At 47.1% G+C, this 18,781-nt stretch overlaps 1 protein-coding gene across 1 annotated transcript in view; it reads left to right on the top strand.

The window, feature by feature from the left end:
* The first annotated feature begins 88 nt into the window (after positions 1-88).
* Positions 89-18,781, top strand: part of LOC115913159 (beta-galactosidase-1-like protein 2) — a 31,550-nt gene continuing 12,857 nt past the window's right edge. The window contains 9 exon segments of the mRNA XM_030965080.1: positions 89-104; positions 107-170; positions 6,414-6,611; positions 7,572-7,640; positions 8,314-8,409; positions 10,198-10,306; positions 10,574-10,666; positions 13,802-13,883; positions 18,416-18,480. Of these exon segments, the coding sequence (XP_030820940.1) occupies positions 89-104; positions 107-170; positions 6,414-6,611; positions 7,572-7,640; positions 8,314-8,409; positions 10,198-10,306; positions 10,574-10,666; positions 13,802-13,883; positions 18,416-18,480 (792 nt within the window).

An 18,781-nucleotide genomic window follows, 5' to 3' on the forward strand; every position in this document is an offset into this window, starting at 1 on the left:
GGCGGGTCGGGGGTTCGGGCCCGGGGACGCGGGGGGGCCGGGTTCTGGGGGTTCCGGGCTACCGGGGCCCGGCCGCGCTCCCTCCGCCATGTGGCCGTGCGGGGGCGGCGGCAGCGCCGCCTCGGGGGCGTCGCGCTGCTCCTCGTCGTGCTGTGGCTGCTGCTGCGCAGGTGAGACCCGGCGCGGGGCGGGGGGCGCGGGGGTCGCGCGGCGGGGCCGGGTGTGAGGCGGGTGTCGGTGCCCGCCGGGCGTGAGGCGGGTGTCGGTGCCCGCCGGGCGCAGGCCCCGCCGCCGGCAGCGGGGCTGGCTGCGGGAGAACTGCGCATGGATGGAGTCGGCGGCGCCGGTGCACGGGAGAACGGTTATTAACGTAATTAGCGTCCGTGCGTCCCGTGCGCTGCCGGGAATTACCGGGCGGGAGGCAGGCTCGGTACAATCCTGTCCTTCCCGATGGGAGACCTCCGCTGCCATCATTCCTGCAGCGGAACGGGAGCGTGGGAAGGAGCGCGGAATGAGCAAAGCTTTAAATAAATAAATATAAATATAAATATAAATATAAATATAAATATAAATATAAATATAAATATAAATATAAATATATGCTGCACCTGATACCTACACCCTCCATACTGAAATATCGGCGGGGAAAGCCGCGCTGCCAGCGCCATAAATCAGCTCTGTGTTATAAATCAGCTCGGCGTTATAAATCAGCTCTGGGTTTGTTATAAATCAGTTCTCTGCCGACCTTGGGAGCCTTTGCATCACCGCAGCGCTTGTGGATGATGCGCTCCGCGAATCAATCGCTGCTCCGGCACATCTCACCCAGCCCCGGGCTCCCTGGCGTTGTTTCCCTCTCTGCAGCCCGGTCTGGGGCTGCCTGTCCCTGCTCCGTGTCCCCAGAGCAGTGGGTACCCATGGGCCATGCCCATCTGTCCAGTCTAACCGTCTTCTCTTCTTTCTCTGCTCCTGTTTCACACTCTAGACCAGCAGCTCTGTACCCCACCAGTAGTATCAAGAAGTATTTTGACGTTCTGGCTTGAATCCCACGTGGTTTAGATCATGTTCATTTTGGGGGTGATGCTCTTTCCCCATGTTTGTGGCTTCCAGGTGTCAGAAACTCCTCAGTCCCTCCCAGTGACTTCCTGGAAAATACACATGGATATGTATGGAGATGTAATAGACTTATTTATTGCCAGCTGGATTGTTTTATAACACCTTCTTAAAATCATAGCTGGAAGTAAACCTGATCCTCAGAGCTATGGAAAAAGCTTTAATAAATCTTTGCATAATTAGAAGCAAAATTCTTGCACAGCTGGCCTTGGATTTGTGCCACCTGGGTTCTTAGGGAGGATTATTGCAAACTGATACCTGATGGAGGCAGGAAATCTGTCTCCTGTAGGAGTGTATCCACAAACCCCTGGGTGCAGAATAAACCCCTGTGTGCAGCATCAGCTGTTTTACAGGATATTGCTGCTGTTACCTCAGCCATGGTCAGTGAGTACGGGGGCTGTGCAGAGCTGGGGGCCAGGGCAGCTCAGAGCTTTCACTTTCCCCTGGCCAGAGGAAGCCCAGAATAAACAGCAAAGCCCTTGGAGGTCTCAGTGGAGCTTAGGGATTAGCAGCACAGTCCCTTCTCCTCTGAAGCACATCCTTCAGTATCAGCAAACAAATTGTTGCCTTTTTTCCCTTTTTGCCCTTGTTTGGCTGTTTTCTTTTCCACCAGCTTTTTCTTCCAACTGCTCTGGATATGGGGTGGTTGAACACCAAAGGTTAGTGTTCAATCAGAGAGATTTTTTTCAAATCTCCCTTGCAGAGAGGACTTCAGCCACATTTGTGTTTCACAGGCGTGAGCAGCATGGCTGTTTGGTTCAGGAGTTAATTGGGACTTTCCTTTTCCATGTGTTGTATTTTGCACTTCACATTCCACCTTACAAGGCCTTACTCCATTTTACTGGACTAACTTGTCCAATCCAACTTCGGAATCTCTGCTCTGGGGTTAGTTGGTAATGGAATGGTGGTTTGGGTTTTTTTTTTGCAAAAGAGACTTCCCTGAGGCAGAGATGAAATCACAGAATCGTGAAATCCTATAATTTGGGTTGGAAAGGATATTAAAGATGACCCAGTCCCACCCCCTGCCATGGGCAGGGACGCTTCCACTATCCCAGGTTGCTCCCAGCCCCATCCAGCCTGACCTAGAACACTCCCAGGGATGGCTGCTGAGGTTGACAAAGAAGGCCAGGAACGTTTAACAAAGGAAAAAAAAAGATTATTTGCAACCTGTTCTGTCATTATAGAAGTGAGAAAAAAAAAAAAGTCTTCTGGGAGCTATAAATTGCTCTCAGGAGGAAGCACAGAGTCCAGGTACACTTTAAACTCTGGCAATCCAGCTCAGGGTAACAGGATGAAGCTCTGCTGAGTCACAGAAATGTTTCTTCCTGAGGTTACTTGAAGAGATCCTAATGAGAAATGTGGGTTTCAGGATATCTAGGATAATGTATTGAAAATATTGGGAACCTGGGAGATTCCTACCAGCCCTTCTTGGGGAGAAAAAACAATGGAGGTGGGGAGTTTTAAAGTAGGAAACTTGATGGGAATGTGCCAGGTTAGTTGTGCCTGGGATTAAGAAGATGAGCTTAAGTGATTAGTTTATTTTTATCTGGCTGTGTGTGCCTCCTGAGCACAGCCTTCATTCTGGCACCTATCAGCAGCACTTCTGTGTGCAGGGGTAATTTGGGGCTCTACCTAGCTAAGAAACAACTTGGAAACTCTTTTCCAACATAATATTTAAAAATTGGAGTTTTGCATCTCCAGACCCCTTTGAGCTTTCCACCCCTGGAAAGCAGAAGTAGATGTAGCTGCTGGTTTGGTTTGCTGTGAAAAATGGCAATCACTTGTTTTTAAAATTTTAGAAGTTCAATAGTAATAAAATGGTTATAAAAATAGTAATATAATTACAGTAATAATAATTTGGACAATTTGGATTAGGACAATATGAGACAATAAAAACAAAGAGTTACAGACAGTCCAAGTACCTTTTCTGGGCAAAATAAGCCCGAAAAAGGACCCACATTAACAGAGGATTAACCCTTAAAAGCAACAGCCTGTTGCATATTCATACACCTCATACAGGATGCATAAATTCCATTCAAACACAGGATTCTGTCTGGGCAGTGTCAGCTTCTTCCTCTGAATCCTGATGGTGTCTTCAGGGCTGAGCAAAGCAGGAAGAAGTTCATTTCTCCTGATAATGGAGCAATAAATTCTCTTTCTCTGAAAGATTCAGGTGTCCTGTGGCTGCTATCTTGGTGTGAGTCCTTTCTTTAAAAAAGTATCTTACATAGCATAGTTTCTATTTTAACCTTATGTTATAACCTAAAACTATATTTAACACACTACTTAAGAAAATTAATAAAGCATAACTTTGTGACATAACACATATAATATTCATTTGAATATTTGTGAAAAGCCAATCATAAAATACGCATTTTTCACATTTGCCAAAGTCACAATCTGTAATTTAGCAGCACAGAGGGGCAGGTCTGTCCTGTTTGGGGCTTGAGAACCCTTTCCCCTGCTGCTGAAGTTCATCACAATTCCTTGGGAGCAGTGCTGCCATTTTCCAGCCTCGTGCCGTCATTCTCTGGCTGTTTCTCATGCAGGTGAGCATGTTAGGTCCTGTTCTTACTCAGGCACGCTTTAAATGTGGCAGATTGGTTTTTTGTACTCATTTCTCCTGCCTGAGCTGCACCATCATCAGGAGCTGTTGTTATCACCCCACAATCTGACACAGCAGGGTCTCCTTGCTCAGCTCTGTGTCTGGGATGTAGGAGTGTGCCTCCTGTTGATTGAGTGAACAAACTCTCCTTTGTCTCCTTAAAAAGGAGAAAAGCCCAGAAGTTTCTTGTGACGGTGTTCACAGGGGTCCCAGGATGAGGGAAGAGACGAGGATCTGACTCCATGTTTAGAAGGCTTGATTATTATTTGATGATATATATTATATTATTAAAACCATACTAAAAGAATAGAAGAAAGGACTTCATCAGAAAGCTAGCTAAGAATAGAAAAAGAATGATAACAAAGGTTTGTGACTGACCGAGACAGTTTGAGCCAGCTGGGCTGTGATTGGCCATTAATTAGAAACAACCACATGAGACCAATCAAAGATCTACCTGTTGCATTCCACAGCAGCAGAGAGTCACTGTTTACATTTTGTTCCTGAGGCTTCTCAGCTTCTCAGGAGAAAAAATCCTAAAGAAAGGATTTTTCATAAAACGTGTCTGTGACAGTTTCTCCTCAATTAGGTAAAAAGACACCTCATAGAACCTGAGGGACTTCACCTCAGACTTAAGGGTAGCCAGTTGGACAAGAGCCAAAAAGTCCTGCCTAAGCCATTTACTAGAAAAAGAAGAGAACAAAGGAACTAATCACTTTTGTGGGGTGTTTTACCAGGAGCAAGAACCTCTTGCACCTGGCTCGGGTTTTCGCTGTAAAGAGTTTTGTTATTTTGCCTTTTATTAAAACTTTTCTGTTTCTAACACTACCACAAAAGCCATCCTGCTGATTTTATGCCTTCTAAAGTAGCTGAGCTATCTTAGGTGTAATATAAATTTCCAAGAGTTTATAAGACCTGGCTGGAAGAGACCATAAATCACTGGGAATGGCTGGACAATCAGTGTGAGTCTCCTTTTCTGGAGGCAGTGAATATCTAACCTGGCTTCCTTTTCCAGGTATTACCCCTGCCTGCTGCTGGCTGTTTCAGAGCCCTGTGAGAATGCTGTGCTTCTCAGGTACCCTCTGAGCTTGTCAGCCAGCCCTGCAGTGCCCTGCAAGCCTTAGTTCAGCTCCTTTTAGTGCCCCTGGCCTGTCAGAGGATGGGCAGGCTGTGGTTAGCAATCCCTGTGAGCCACAAGCTCTGAGCATCCTCACCCTCTGCTAACAACTCCTTCTCACGTAGCCTAGGCACCTGCTATAGCCTTAGGTGTTCCTCTCCTCTCTCACTGTGATTTGCTCCCCAATGTGCTGGTCATTGCTGCTTTCTGGAGCTGGGAATTCACTGCTCACATCTGGCTCTGATAAGGAACAAGCTGCCATTGTCTGACCCTCTGTGTGTTCATGGGGTGGGCTGAGGGAGGCAGTGACACTGCTTTGGGAAAAACAGACACTGTCTTGTTGGTGAAATGGGGTTTTGGTTCAGCCAAATTGAGCTGGGAGCCTGCAAGGCCATGAGTAGTGCAGGGTGTGGCCCAAGAGGAGCTGTTACAGCAGGAGGGCTCACCCTGGTAAGTGCTGGGGAGCTGCTGGCCCCGTGGCTCTGGTTCTTCTGGCACATAACATTTTCAGGATGAACATAAATAGTGATGTGGGCAGAGGTAAGTTTGTGCTGACAGCTGATTTAGTTTCTCCTGGGTGATGAATATAATCCAGGGAGTTCATTAAAGTGAGGAAAAGGTTCTCTGTTCACAGGGAACAGGTGAGGGGGTTTTATTTTTTCCATGTTTTGAGTTGGAAGATGCCAGAGTCCCCAAGACATTTGGGATGGCGATGATGAGGTGCAGCTGCTGTTGGAACATGGGTCTGGAAATCAGCCATGTGCCCTCCTACTGCAAAGGGAGATGTTTCATTCCATAGGTTAGGGAAGTTTGTGTGAGTATTGTGAGTGAAAACTTGCCCATCCATGATTTCACCAAGTGAGTTTCATGCTCTGTGCCTGAGCAGTGTCAGTTGTAGAGCATGGCACAGTGGCTTGGGGGTTCAGGGGGGAAGCTGACAGTGAAATGGATTTAAATCCACATTTGGGAAGATCTGCCAAATGGCTTAGAGCCTTCTGAACCATCTCTGTGCTCTGTAGGACCAGGAGTGTGGCTTGCTTGAGGAGCAGGAAGGTCAGAGCTGGTCTCAAGCTGCACCAAGGGAAACACAGGTTGGATATCAGGAAAAAGTTTTTTACAGAAAGGGTGATAAAGTTCTGGAATGTTCTGCCCAGGGAGGTGGTGGAGTGACCATCCCTGGGTGTGTTTAATAAAGCCTGGATTTGGCACTGGGTGCCAAGGTTTAGTTGAGCTGTTGGGGCTGGGTTGGACTCAGTGATCTTAAAGGTCTCATCCTGTTGCAGAGAGAGGGAGAAAAAGGGCCAGGAGAGGTTTGGTCTCCCTGGCACAGCTAAACAGGGAGATTCAAAGTGGGCACGGAATAAGACTTGGGCCAATGGGATTACAGATCCATGATACTTCAGGGGAGGGTCACAGGCTTGGAATAAACCCTACATTTTTGAGAGGTGAGACAGAGCATACCCTTTAACTAAAATGTAACACCACATCTTCCAACCTTGTGATTCTGTGCTGGGTGAGGTGCAATGAGTAGGGCACATTCCTCCCCCAGGACTGGCTGCTCACCCATCTCCTTCTCTCTTCCAGGTTTAACTGGAGCGAGCTGACCCCTCTGGGGCTGTGGGGGAGGACCCATGGCCTGCAGACAGAGAACTCAGAGTTCCTGCTGGAAGGGATGCCCTTCCGCATCCTGGGGGGCTCCATGCACTACTTCCGAGTGCCCCGCGAGTACTGGGAGGATCGGATGCTCAAAATGAGAGCCTGTGGCCTCAACACCCTCACCACGTGAGTGCCCTCCCTGCCCAGCCTCTCCACTGGGCCATAAGGATGTATTTCCATTCTTCTTACCGTGGGAAAAGTGTTGGGGAAGATGAAACAGGAAAGCCTTATCAATAGGATTGCCTGGCAAAGGATTTTGAGAATATAGAAACCATAAGTGAGATTGAAATGAAAGCAAGCTTTGGTTACTAAACAACTGGAAAACAATGCTGTGGCTGGCTGAAGGTGATCCCCTTTTGATGGAACAACACCCTCTGCTTGCAGACAGGCCCAAGGGTCAGAGCAGACCCTACAGCTTGGCAGAAGGGGCCCAAAGAGGAGTTTTTAGGGTTTAAAATGGAACACAGTATGGTAATGTAATGTGGTTTAACTCTCCTTACAAGGTTAAATATAAAGTTTGTACACAAACAAATTAGAGATAATGGCAAGCAGGTGGTTTCAGAGCCCTGGACAAAGGGGACACAGAGGTTCTGGGGGTCTGAGCAGGCTGCAGGCTTGGCCTTGCCTTCCAAGGCTTGGTGAGGAAAGAGCTTGTTTAAAATGTAACACAGGATGGTAATGTAATGATTCTTACAGGCTGTGTGTAAATGCTGTAGCATTTGTATCTTGAACTAGATTGGTTAGTGAGAATTAGAACATTCAACACAGAAGAAGATTTATTGTATTGTAATGGGAACTTTGCTCTCTTTTTTCCTCTTGCTTTTATTGTGCTCTCTCTCTCTCTTTGGGACTCCTCTTTGGGGCTCCTCTTTGGGGCTGCTCTGAGCTGTGACTGGCAGCTCCCAGCAGGGCCCTGCACCCAGGCCCTTTGCAATAAATGCAATTTCCATGACCTGGCTTCAGAGAGATCTCGTCCCCATCCATCCCAACTGTCCTACCCACCATGGCTCCTACAGAAAACAATGGTGGGGCCTCAGTTTTTCTCTGAGCATGCCAGAGCTCGCCTTCACCTGCTCTGCCTTTCAGGTACGTGCCATGGAACCTGCACGAGAAGGAAAGAGGCAAGTTTGACTTCAGTAAAAATCTGGACCTGAGGTATGTGGCACAGACAGCTCTGTTATTAAATACTCTTTGGAGGGGAGGGGGTGTGTGGTGTTTGGGTGAAGATGTTATTTCCAGATGTGCCTTGGTCAGGCAGTGGGGACTCCTTCCTTCCCCTTCCTCATCCTTCTGGAGTTCTGGGAACTTAATCCATTTAGCACCAATCTGTGGTCTTTGCTGGGATCCCCAGGAGGAGCGAAGAGATGGATCTGACTCCATGTTCTCAGAATGCTGATTTATTATTTTATGATATTATATTATATTAAAAGAATGCTATACTAAAACTATAGTAAAAGAATACAGAAAAAGGCTACAGACAGAAGGCTTAACAAGAGCTGGAGAGTGATTGGTCATTAAATAAAAACAATTCACATCAAACCAATCAAACATGTACCTGTTGGTAAACAATCTCCAGACCACGTTCCAAAGCAGCAAAACAGGGAGAAGCGAATCAGATAATTGTTATTTACATTTTTCTCTGTGGCTTCTCAACTCCCCAGGAGAAGAAATCCTGGTGAAGGGATTTTTCAGAAAACATCACACTAATCCAGTGTGGTTACTTCATCATGCAATTCCCTTCTGCTTTGCTACCTAAATTCAATGGTTTTGGAGTATTAGGCGTGGGGGTTCTGCAGGCAGACAATAATTCCTCTGTCTGGATCCCCAGGGCCTTCCTTTCCCTGGCAGCTAAAAATGGGCTGTGGGTGATTCTGCGCCCTGGACCTTACATCTGCTCAGAGTGGGACCTCGGGGGTCTGCCCAGGTGAGTGTGGAAATTGTTCACTTCAGGGAAGCACCAGGGACAAACAAATCCCAAGCTCCTGATTGTGGTGGTGTTCACAGGGGTCCCAGGATGAGAGAAGAGATGAGAATCTTGACTCCATGTTTCAGAAGGCTAATTTATTTTTTTATTATATATATTATATTAAAAGAAAATGATATACTAAAACTATACTAAAAGAATAGAAGAAAGGATTTAATCAGAAGGCTAGCAAGGAAAGGAATGGAATGATAATAAAATCTTGTGACTGTTCACAGCCTCGACACAGGTGGCTGTCATTGGTCATCAAATAAAAACAATTTCACATGCTTGGTAAACAATTCTCCAAATCATATTTCAAAGCAGCAAAACATGGAGAAGCTGAAACTTCCCAGCTTCTCAGGAGAAAAGATCCTAATGAAAGGATTTTTCATAAAATGTGTCTGTGACACCCGATCCAATCACACAGTTGAGGCTCCTTCAAAGGAATTGCTTTGGAATGGCTGGCTGCTTGATGGGGATATTTATTTTCTGTATTCCCAAAGCAGAAATTATTTCATTATCTCATTATCTTATGGAGCTCTTCTAATTTTGTTTTTGAGTGTTTAAAATAATAATAATTGTTTTATGGTATAATGGTTACAGCAAGAAAATAGAATTGGAGGAACCCATCTTGCTGTTGCACCTTGACTCTGCATAACATGGACAGAATTTGCAGCTTGGTGGAAGAATTTACTAAATCCCAGCTCCATTTTAAAAAGTCCTACTAGAAATCTGCATTATATATGGCTGGCAGTAATGAAACCCCAGCCTCCTGTGGTGTTTTCCCCTGAAGAACACAGCAGGAGGAGGCTCTGGGAGCGCTGGGACCTTCCTGGTTCCTGAGTGGAGCCAGTGCCAGGTTACCACTTGTTTTCCTCACTGCACACAGCACAAACCTCAGTGCAGATACTTGGGGATTATTTTTTTAACTTTTCACTTTTCACCTGCCTTTGGCATCAGAGTTGAGGTGTCAGGGACTTACTTCTGAGTGCAGAACTCTTCATGACCAGAGCCAGAAGCCACCTCCACATTTGCTTATGGGAAGTGCATCTGTTGTCAGTTGTTGTCACATCACCCATGTGTTTTTTTAATCAGACAGATTAAAAATTCTAATAAAGAGCAACAGTACTATTCTCATTTTTCAGCTAAAGAGGAGATGATTTTCTTTAAGTCCACAAAGCCACATTTAGCAAAGAGTTGAATATTCAGATCTTTGGAAAGATGTTAATTAAGGCCTCATTTTGCTGAGAAAAGGACGATGCAGGCTCATTCCCCTTAAATTGTTTCAGCATTATATTGTTCTGTTCTTCAACAAATTGCCCTTTCTTCTGTTAACTCCAAACAGAACCCAGCCTTGTAAATCAGCAGTAGAAACAGTGGGAACAATTACAGCAATCTTTTATTTGAGAAAGGGTTGGGATTTTTTGAAGGAGCAGTTGGTTGCAGAGTGCCCTTGGGAATGCAGGGAATTCACTTTAGAGTGATAAGATTAACCTTTGAAATATTATTGGTAGAGGTAACGAAATGAGTTTGGGCCTGAAATGCAGAACAAAAAGAGGAGGAGGATTGGAGCCTGGACTTATTTAAAAGTGAGAGATGGACATGAGGTGGGTGGGACACGGTGTCACCGTGGGCTCTGAGGTGACACTGATGATCCCTGCCCAGGTGAGACGTGATGCCAGGGGCTGAAACACCTCTGCATGGCTGCACAGGAGTGTCTGACACATCCCCTCTGCTGCTTTTCCCCAGCTGGCTGCTGCAGGACCCCGAGATGCGGCTGAGGACGACCTACAAGGGCTTCACAGAGGCTGTGGACGCCTACTTCGACCGCCTGATGCGCGTGGTTGTCCCTTTCCAGGCAAGCCCCATCCTGTCCCTCTGCAGGCTGGGAGGGGCTGCACAGGGCACTGTGGGCTCTGTGTGACAGCAGAGTGTCAGGCAATAACCAAAAACTGCCACAAAAATGCACCAGGAATCAGCACAGGCTGTTTTCTGTGTCAGTGTGGGAGCATGGGAGGGTGGAGCTGAGTCCTGATGTTCGTGCATCTTTCCTGCCAGCTAATGGGATTTTTGGTGGTTAGAAATCATGGTGAACACCTTCCTTCTCCCTTTTTGTCCCCCACAGTACAAGAAAGGAGGTCCCATCATTGCAGTGCAGGTGGAGAATGAATATGGTTCCTATGCCAAAGACCCAAACTACATGAACTATGTCAAAATGGTAATGGTGGCACTTTTACTTTTTTCTGTGTTAATCTCTCCCATAAATCACCTTCCCTACAGTGTTTTCTTTTTTTCTGTGTAACTTTTGAGTGTGGTTTGAGAGGCTCTTGAAAGCACCAGCTGCATTTTCCTTGGATGTTTCCTTCAGGAGTGGAAGAGTTGGCACATGACTCTCTTGAGTGTTGATAAATCTGTGTCCTTATATCTCCCAGAGAAGAGGGAGATAGGGAGCTAGGAGTGTCTGTATTGCACAGCTGGCCTTGAAGCAGCTCTCACCTGCAGGTCCTCTTTTGCCTCTCCTAGATGATATTTGATAAAGATATCCCTTTGTTGGCTTTCCTGGCAGAAAAGTTGATGGGAACAAGTCACCAGCATGCTCCTAAACCTGTGTAATCTGGGGCTCAGCATCAGGGAGCTTAATTTGCCTAATGCCTCCCTTACCCCTGTCAAAAAGGGATTAAACTGTGCCCTGGCTGCTCTGAGTCAGTGATGAGGAGCTGGCCCATGCCCAGGGAGGCTGGATTATCCTGATGGATCTCACAGCACTCTGACCTGCTTGTTTGCCCCCAGCAGCAGTGCAGGGCAGGCAGATAATGAGATCTGCAGTGTGCCTCACAGGGTTTGCTGTTTCATTTCTTCTCACTGAATGCTGAAAGGTATTGCTGCACATCAGGGGGGTCAGCCATCCAGGCTTCTCTTCTGCTACAGGATGATGGGATCCTTCTGAAACCTTTTGGGTAGCCCAGCTGCACCCTGAGCACCCTGAGTTATTAGGGTAGATAGCTTTCTTTTGAGTTATTAGGGTAGATAGTTTTAGGATTTTGATTGTATTTAGGGGTGAGGAAGTTGGTTGCAGTTATTACAGCATATAGATAGAAGTTGGGGAGGGTAAGCTTTGGGTTGTAGATGATAATGATTGCTATTCAGCCTAGGTGGGAGATGGAAGAAAAATATAATGTTTAATTTCTTCTCACTGAATGCTGAAAGGTATTGCTGCACATCAGGGGGGTCACCCATCCAGGCTTCTCTTCTGCAACAGGATGATGGAATCCTTCTGAAACCTTTTGGGTAGCCCAGCTGCACCCTGAGGCTCACCCTCAGGGTTATTAGGGTAGATAGCTTTAGTTATTAGGGTAGATAGTTGTAGGACTTTGATTGTGTTTAGGGGTGAGGAAATTGGTTGCAGTTATTACAGCGTATAGACAGAAGCTGAGGAGGGTAAGCTTAGGGTTGTAGATGATAATGATTGCTATTCAGCCTAGGTGGGAGATGGAAGAAAAAGCTAGGATTTTTCAGATTTGTGTTTGGTTGAGTCCTATTCATCCTCCTAGGGCTGCTGAGAGCATAGCCAGGATGGTCAGGAGTGTAGGGTTTAATGAGGGTGAGCACCCTGAGGCTCAGGTTGTCCAGAGGCTCTTCAAACAAACCAATCCCTGGCAGGAGTGCTGATCTCCTTCGGGCTGTGCCAGCTCCTGCACTGACTGACTCCAGCTTGTGGTTTAACTCTCCTTACAAGGTTAAAGTTTGTACACAAACAAATTAGAGATAATGGCAAGCAGGTGGTTTTCAGAGTCCTGGATGAAGGGGACACAGAGGTTCTGGGGGTCTGAGCAGGCTGCAGGCCTGGCCTTGCTTTCCAAGGCTTGGTGAGGAAAGTTTGTGCTGTTTCAGACTTGTCAGGACAGATCTCCCTGCCAGGTCTGTGGGTGTATTTTTGCAGTGCTGTTTCATCATATTCTGAGATTGTGTGCAATTTGCATCTGAGGCAGTACAGAATAGTGGTTAGAGATGGAAATGTTGGAAAGCAGGATTTGCAGGGCTTTGGTTTTGGTGGGAGTGGGATCTGATGTGAGGTGGGGCTCTGAGTCTTTGTTCTGGTTTGTGGCAAGGTGATTAATTCACATCTAGCATCTATGACCAAGTTGCACCTTCCTAGAATTAATAAACTCATTAAAAAACACCCAGAGCTCACACAAAACCTCAACTCCCTGTGCTTAGCTCACTTTTTGGGTACCTTTGCCTTCCTAAAAGTGAAAGGATTTATTGACATGGCCCTTCCCACACAGACCTGAGCTTCTATTCCTGCTTCTCTGCTGCCCTCTGGGAGGCACTGAATGTGTGGGAGCTCTGCTGTTCCTCTGTTTTGCATTTACACTCAAAAGGAGGGGAATAAATTTAGCATTAATGCAGTGCTCAAAGAATTACCTTGGTAAAATTGGTTAGAAATTCCAGTTCCCTCAGCAGCTGAATTTTGTCTGAATCCAGCATCTGTTCAGGTGTGAATTTGGTGGGGATGGGTTGATAAAGTCACCAGCTTGTCCTGGCTCTGGGCTGGGTTTGTCTGTAGGCTCTGTGTTGCAAGGTTTCATGCCCAGGTCTGCTCTTAGTGCAGGCAGGGACAGTAAACAAAGGGTTTTGTCACATTTCACAATTAGTAATTTGGACTGAAGGGGCTGAAGCCTTGTTCTCAGAGCTCCTGGGAGCTGGAGGAGTGACTTCCAATGGGGCTGCAGTGAAATGAGTGGTTAATTAACAACTGATCTCCTCCAAACATCAGGCACTGTTCTGTTCAGGACCAGCTGCAAGAGAACAATCCTGATGGGAGGAACCTCGTGTGTGCAGGTGGATTTTAAACCTTGGAGTGCTGTTTCCTCTGGAGCTGTAATATTGAGGAACCACTAAATTCATTGATTTTTGAAAAACATTTGTCCCTGAGCTGTTCTGAGGTGTTCCTTGGAAAATCAGCTCTTCCCTCTTTCCAGCTCCCACTGTCAGGCAGTCAGGAATCCTGAGCTGCTTTTCCTTTCCTCCTTCCACCTGAATCCCTCTTCTGATGAAAGCAGTGAAGCTGTTTATTACCTTGATCTCAGAAGCTAAAATCCTGAAGTTGGATGCATCAGTGAGAAACCAATCCAGCTTCCTAAGACAAAATAAGATTTTCCAGTGGTCTTTAAACTGGGAAAAGTAGGCAGGGAAGCTCCAGGAGGAATGGGAGATGTCACAGGGATGATGTTTATTACAAGGCACTGCCAGTTGCAGGCTGAACCCACAGAAGGTGATGCTGGAGTGCTTTAATATCCTGAGAAATGCCAAACTCTGTTAATAAAATGGCTTTTTTTTTTTTTTAACCCAGGCCCTGTTAAACAGAGGGATTGTGGAGCTGCTGATGACCTCAGACAACAAGAATGGGCTGTCCTTTGGCTTGGTGGATGGAGGTGAGTGCTTGTAGAGCTGAGGGAGGAAAGCAGGACTTGAATTCACCCTCTGCACCCCCTGAGTCCTGTTTGTGACAGGAGGGAGCCCTTGGCTAGATGGTGCAGCCAGGACAAACCCAAACCCCTCCCAGAAGGGTTTGGAATTATTTATTTTCCACGTGAAGTGTAACACTGTGTGAAGGGATGGGCGTCTGTACTTCCCACTGAGTCAAGAGATGGCAGCACCCAGCATTTCTTACAAGGCTGAAAATGCTACTTATTGCTTCATTTCAATAGGTATTAAATAAGTTCCTCAGCAATTACTAGCAGCAGTAACTTGTTCCTAAGGTAGATGCTTTGCAATTAAAAACAGAAGGAAAAAAGCTCCATTAAAACCTTGATTTTGAGTTTTACATTTAAGCAGTAGATTTAGCAATAGTTTGTGGGGCAGCATTATCTTCTGAGCAAGCTTATTTTGGGGTGTAAAACCTTAGGTGGGGAAAGGAGGGTGCCCATTATATAGAATGCAGAAGAATGCCCATTTCCCTTTTATAAAGTATAATTCTAATACGTTTTTTAAATGTTGCTTAGCACCCTCCTCCTTTTTCCTGGAAAGAAATGGAGGTGCAGCTGCTTGAGTTTCACTGAGCCCTAAATCTGTGTGTTTGGGGCTCTTATTCTCAGAATTTGGGGTATTTTCAGCTGGGATTTACTCTGTGCTTGGCCTCTGCTCTCTGCTGTGTTCCTGCCAATTGCCTGGGGTGTAAACTGCTCCCCAAATTTAGTATTTGCAGGGTACAGCCTTTCAGTGCTCCTGTTATCACTCAGTCATAAATAATGTTAAATTTCCAATCTCATGCACTGAGATGATTTAAGGGAAAGACTTTCCCCTCCTTTTTTTCCCTCCTTTTGCTTTTCCATGTCAGTATGAGAGGGATAAATGCATTTACTGAGTCATGGGCCTTCACCAGCACAGTGAAAAATCCGTTGGATGTTTTTAGGTGTGCAGCAGTTTTCAGCTGTGACCACACAGAGTCACTGTCTGCCTGCCGCAGAGCTGTCAGGAGGAGGAGAAAGGAGAAATTCCTGCCTTGGCCTCATCTCCTGAGGGAATGTTGGCAGCTCAGAGCTCCTCCTTGTTTGGAATGTTGTGTTCTGCTGGGAGCTCTTTGATCCCAGTTTGCCTCTGGATTTCACAACAGTCCGTGAGAGCCAGAGTGTCACTGATCACAGAATAATAGAATTTAGAGAATCAGAGAATGACCAGGTTGGAAGAGACCTTCAAGATCATCAGTCCAGCCCAGCCCCAGCACCTCAACTCAACCCTGGCACCCAGTGCCACATCCAGGCTTTGTTAAACACACGCAGGGATGGGGACTCCCCCACCTCCCCGGGCAGAACATTCCAGAACTTTATCCCCCTTTCTGTGAAAAACCTTTTCCTGATATCCAACCTGTATTTCCTCTAACACAGCTTGAGGCTGTGTGCTCTGGTTGTGTCAGTGCTGCTGGAGAAAGAGCCCAGCCCCAGCTGAGCACAGGCACCTTTCAGGAGCTGTGCAGAGTGATGAGGGCAGCCCTGAGTCTCCTTTTCTCCAGGCTGAGCACCCCTAGCTCCCTCAGGGGTTCCTCACAGATGTGTGGGATAAGCCGGGCTCCAAGTGAGGAGCAGCAGGGTGGTCAGGAAGGGGTTAAATGAGAGGCAGGAATCCCTCCCCATCCCTGGAAGTGTCCAAGGGCAGGCTGGGCAAGGTTTGGATCCCTTGGGACAGTGGGAGGTGTCCCTGCCCTTCCAGGGATGAGTTGAAGGTCCCCTCCATCCCAACCCACTCTGATTCCAGGATTCCCAAGCTGATCTGACCTGGTGAAGCCTTCCTGGGAGCTGGTGGGTGACAAAGCCTCTGCTGTCCCTCCAGACCATGGTGGGATGCCTTGTGTGTGTGTGGGGAAGGACATCCCATGAGAAGGATAAATAAGGCTCTGGGGATGGTTCTCTTTTCCATAGGGTGCTGTTAATCTGCATGAAAAGCAGAGCTGGGCATGTTCTCCTTCAGAACTGCCAACTAACATATTATATCAGTGCTAAATCCACGCTTTATTTTGTTCTGCTTTCGTGTTTTCTGTGCTGAATTCTCCAGCTCAGCTCACTACATAGGTCAGCCTATTAAAATCAAGGTATAAATAGTGAGAAGTGAGCTTTTCCTTCTGTAAATATTCTGTTTGAAGTGCTCTGCCTGACACAACTGGGGCTGGGTTTGATAGCAGCTCTCTTGTTAGAAGTCAATTTTTAATGCTGAATCACATCTTTGCTGCTGCAGAGTTTCTCTGGGAGAAATATCAGCGTGCCTGAGGGCTGGGAGATACAAAAATGGTTGAAATGTGTGCCAGGGATTGGGACACTGATCCCAGATTAGTGTCCTGTCCTGCAGGAGGTGTTCCCACCCAGAATCACAGAATCACTGGGCTGGGAGATCTCAGAATCTCTGCTGCTCAGAGTGACCCTGAGATGTGTTAGAAAGTCTCTTTTCCCAGCCCAGCGGTCAAAGAAGGAGGCAGAGCTCTTAATTTCTTGGTCTCAAGGTTGTTTATTGTATCTTACCTATAAAATTCTTTCTCCTGTCCAGCCAAGGTCCGTCCAGCAGGACAGACAGAGGCACTCTGCCTGCCCCAGGGCAGTGTTATCTTTTTATACTAAAAACTACGTGTACAATATTTACAGTTACTTCCCAATACCATCACCTGTGTTAGACAGTGAACTTCTACTCTAAACCAATCCCAAAGTGCCACCATCACAGCAGGAGATGGAGGCCAAGAAGAAGAAGGAGAAAAGCTGGACATACCCAGATTCCTCCATCCTGCCCCCTGAACCCCCATTCTATAAACCCCAAAAATCTATTTTTCACCCTGTGATAAATTCACTATCATTCTACTTAAACTTTCATGGCTTGTGATTCTTTATATAAAGGTTGGTAATTGTTTTTTCCAAGGGCTAAATCAAAGGCACAGGGGTCCTGGGCTCTCTGCCAAGGTCTCTGAGGACTCAAGCCCCTGGGCAGGGGCCCAAGTCCTCCAGGGCAGCCAGAGGAATTTCCTGGGTTCTGACAGGGAGTGGCCTTCAAAATCATTGAGTCCAACCCAGGCCCAACCCCTCAACTAAACCCTGGCACCCAGTGCCACATCCAGGCTTTGTTAAACACACCCAGGGATGGGGACTCCACCACCTCCCTGGGCAGAACATTCCAGAACTTTATCACCCTTTCTGTAAAAAACTTCTTCCTGACATCCAGCCCATATTTCCCTTGGTGCAGCTCAAGGCTGTGTGCTCTGGTTCTGTCAGTTCCCACAGGCACCTTTCAGGAGCTGCAGAGTGATGAGGGCAGCCCTGAGTCTCCTTTTCTCCAGGCTGAGCACCCCCAGCTCCCTCAGGGGTTCCTCACAGGGTTTGTGTTCCCAGCCCCTCTCCAGCCTCGTTGTCCCCTCTGGATGTGCAGGTATAGATGTAAGATACAGATATAGATATATAAGATAACTTGAATGCAGGTCTTCCATCAGTCTTAAATTTATCTACCAGACAACATCACTGTCCAGCTAATCCTGAGTCCATTCAGGGCTTGCAGAGGGACAATGAACTGAAAGTGTGACCCAGTCTGTAATTGATGCCATTGGCAAATTCAGAGCTCTTGTGTCCCAAGGTCCTTCCCAAGCTGAGGGCCCAGAGCTGGGCACAGCACTCAGGGTGTGCCCTCACAGTGCCCAGGGCAGGGCACAGTGACCTCCCTGCTCCTGCTGGCCACACCATTCCTGACCCAGGCCAGGGGTTTGGTCTCCTTGGCCCCCAGGGCACTCTGCTGGCTCATGTCCACCCTGACCCTCATGTCACCCATCTCTCCCTCAAGGGAAGATGATGATCCAGGTCCCTTTGTGCCTGGGCACTGCCCAGCCACTCCATCGCCAGCCTGTGGCATTGCAGGGCATTATTGTGGCCAAAATGCAGAACTGGGCACTTTAATTAAACTTCATCTTGTTAGACTGAAGTTACTGCAGAGCCTGAGGATGGGCAGAAGCACAGAACACTCTTCAGCTGCAGTTCTCTGTGGCTCTCCTGTGCTCTGGCTGCTCTCAGTCACCCCCACAGACATGACAAGCTGTGGGATATTGCCTGGGAAGGGATTCCTGCAGCTAAAGCCTGGGAGAGCACTGTGCCATCCACACAGGCCTTGGTAATAAATTTGCCTTTATGTGGTGCCTTTTAAGTGAGGATCTCCAAGTGCTTTACAGGCTCTAATTAGAGCTGGTGACACCCCAGGAGCTGCTCTGATGCGCTCTCTCTCTCTCTCTCTCTAATATGTCTGCACATTAGAGCTGAAAGATGGCCTGGGAGGATTCCACTCTGTGCTGTGGTTCACTTGGATACCAGTGAAGGCTTTGATGGGAGTTTCTGAGGAGGTTGTTTTGGGGGTTCAGGAGGTGTTGCAGTTCCCTGCTGCTGGCCTGAGATGATCCCCTAGACATTTTGGATGAGTGTAAATTAACACATTTCTCCTTTCCCACTAGCACTGGCCACTGTAAACTTTCAGAAGCTGGAGCCTGGGCTGCTGAAATCCCTGGACACGGTGCAGGTGAGCTGCAGAAACACTTTGCTCATCTCATCCATGTTTTCCAGCACTGGAAGTGAAGCTGATACTCTGTTTGGGATTTGTGTGTTGGTTTGGGGCTTCCTTCCCAGAAGGATTTGTGATTTGTGTGTGGTGGCTTTTCCCCAAGGCCAAATCCTCCTGGATTTAGGGAAGGAGGATTTAAGTGTCCTGTTGTCCTTCTGAAAAGGCTTTTAATCCTTCTGTGCCCTTTGTTTAGCTGGTAGGGGTTAGACTTCTTCAAGTGATACCCAGAGCATCCCAGTGCACGATTATCAAACCTCTC

This window comes from Camarhynchus parvulus, chromosome 24, assembly GCF_901933205.1.
Source record: "Camarhynchus parvulus chromosome 24, STF_HiC, whole genome shotgun sequence".
In the NCBI taxonomy this organism is placed as follows: Eukaryota; Metazoa; Chordata; class Aves; order Passeriformes; family Thraupidae; genus Camarhynchus; species Camarhynchus parvulus.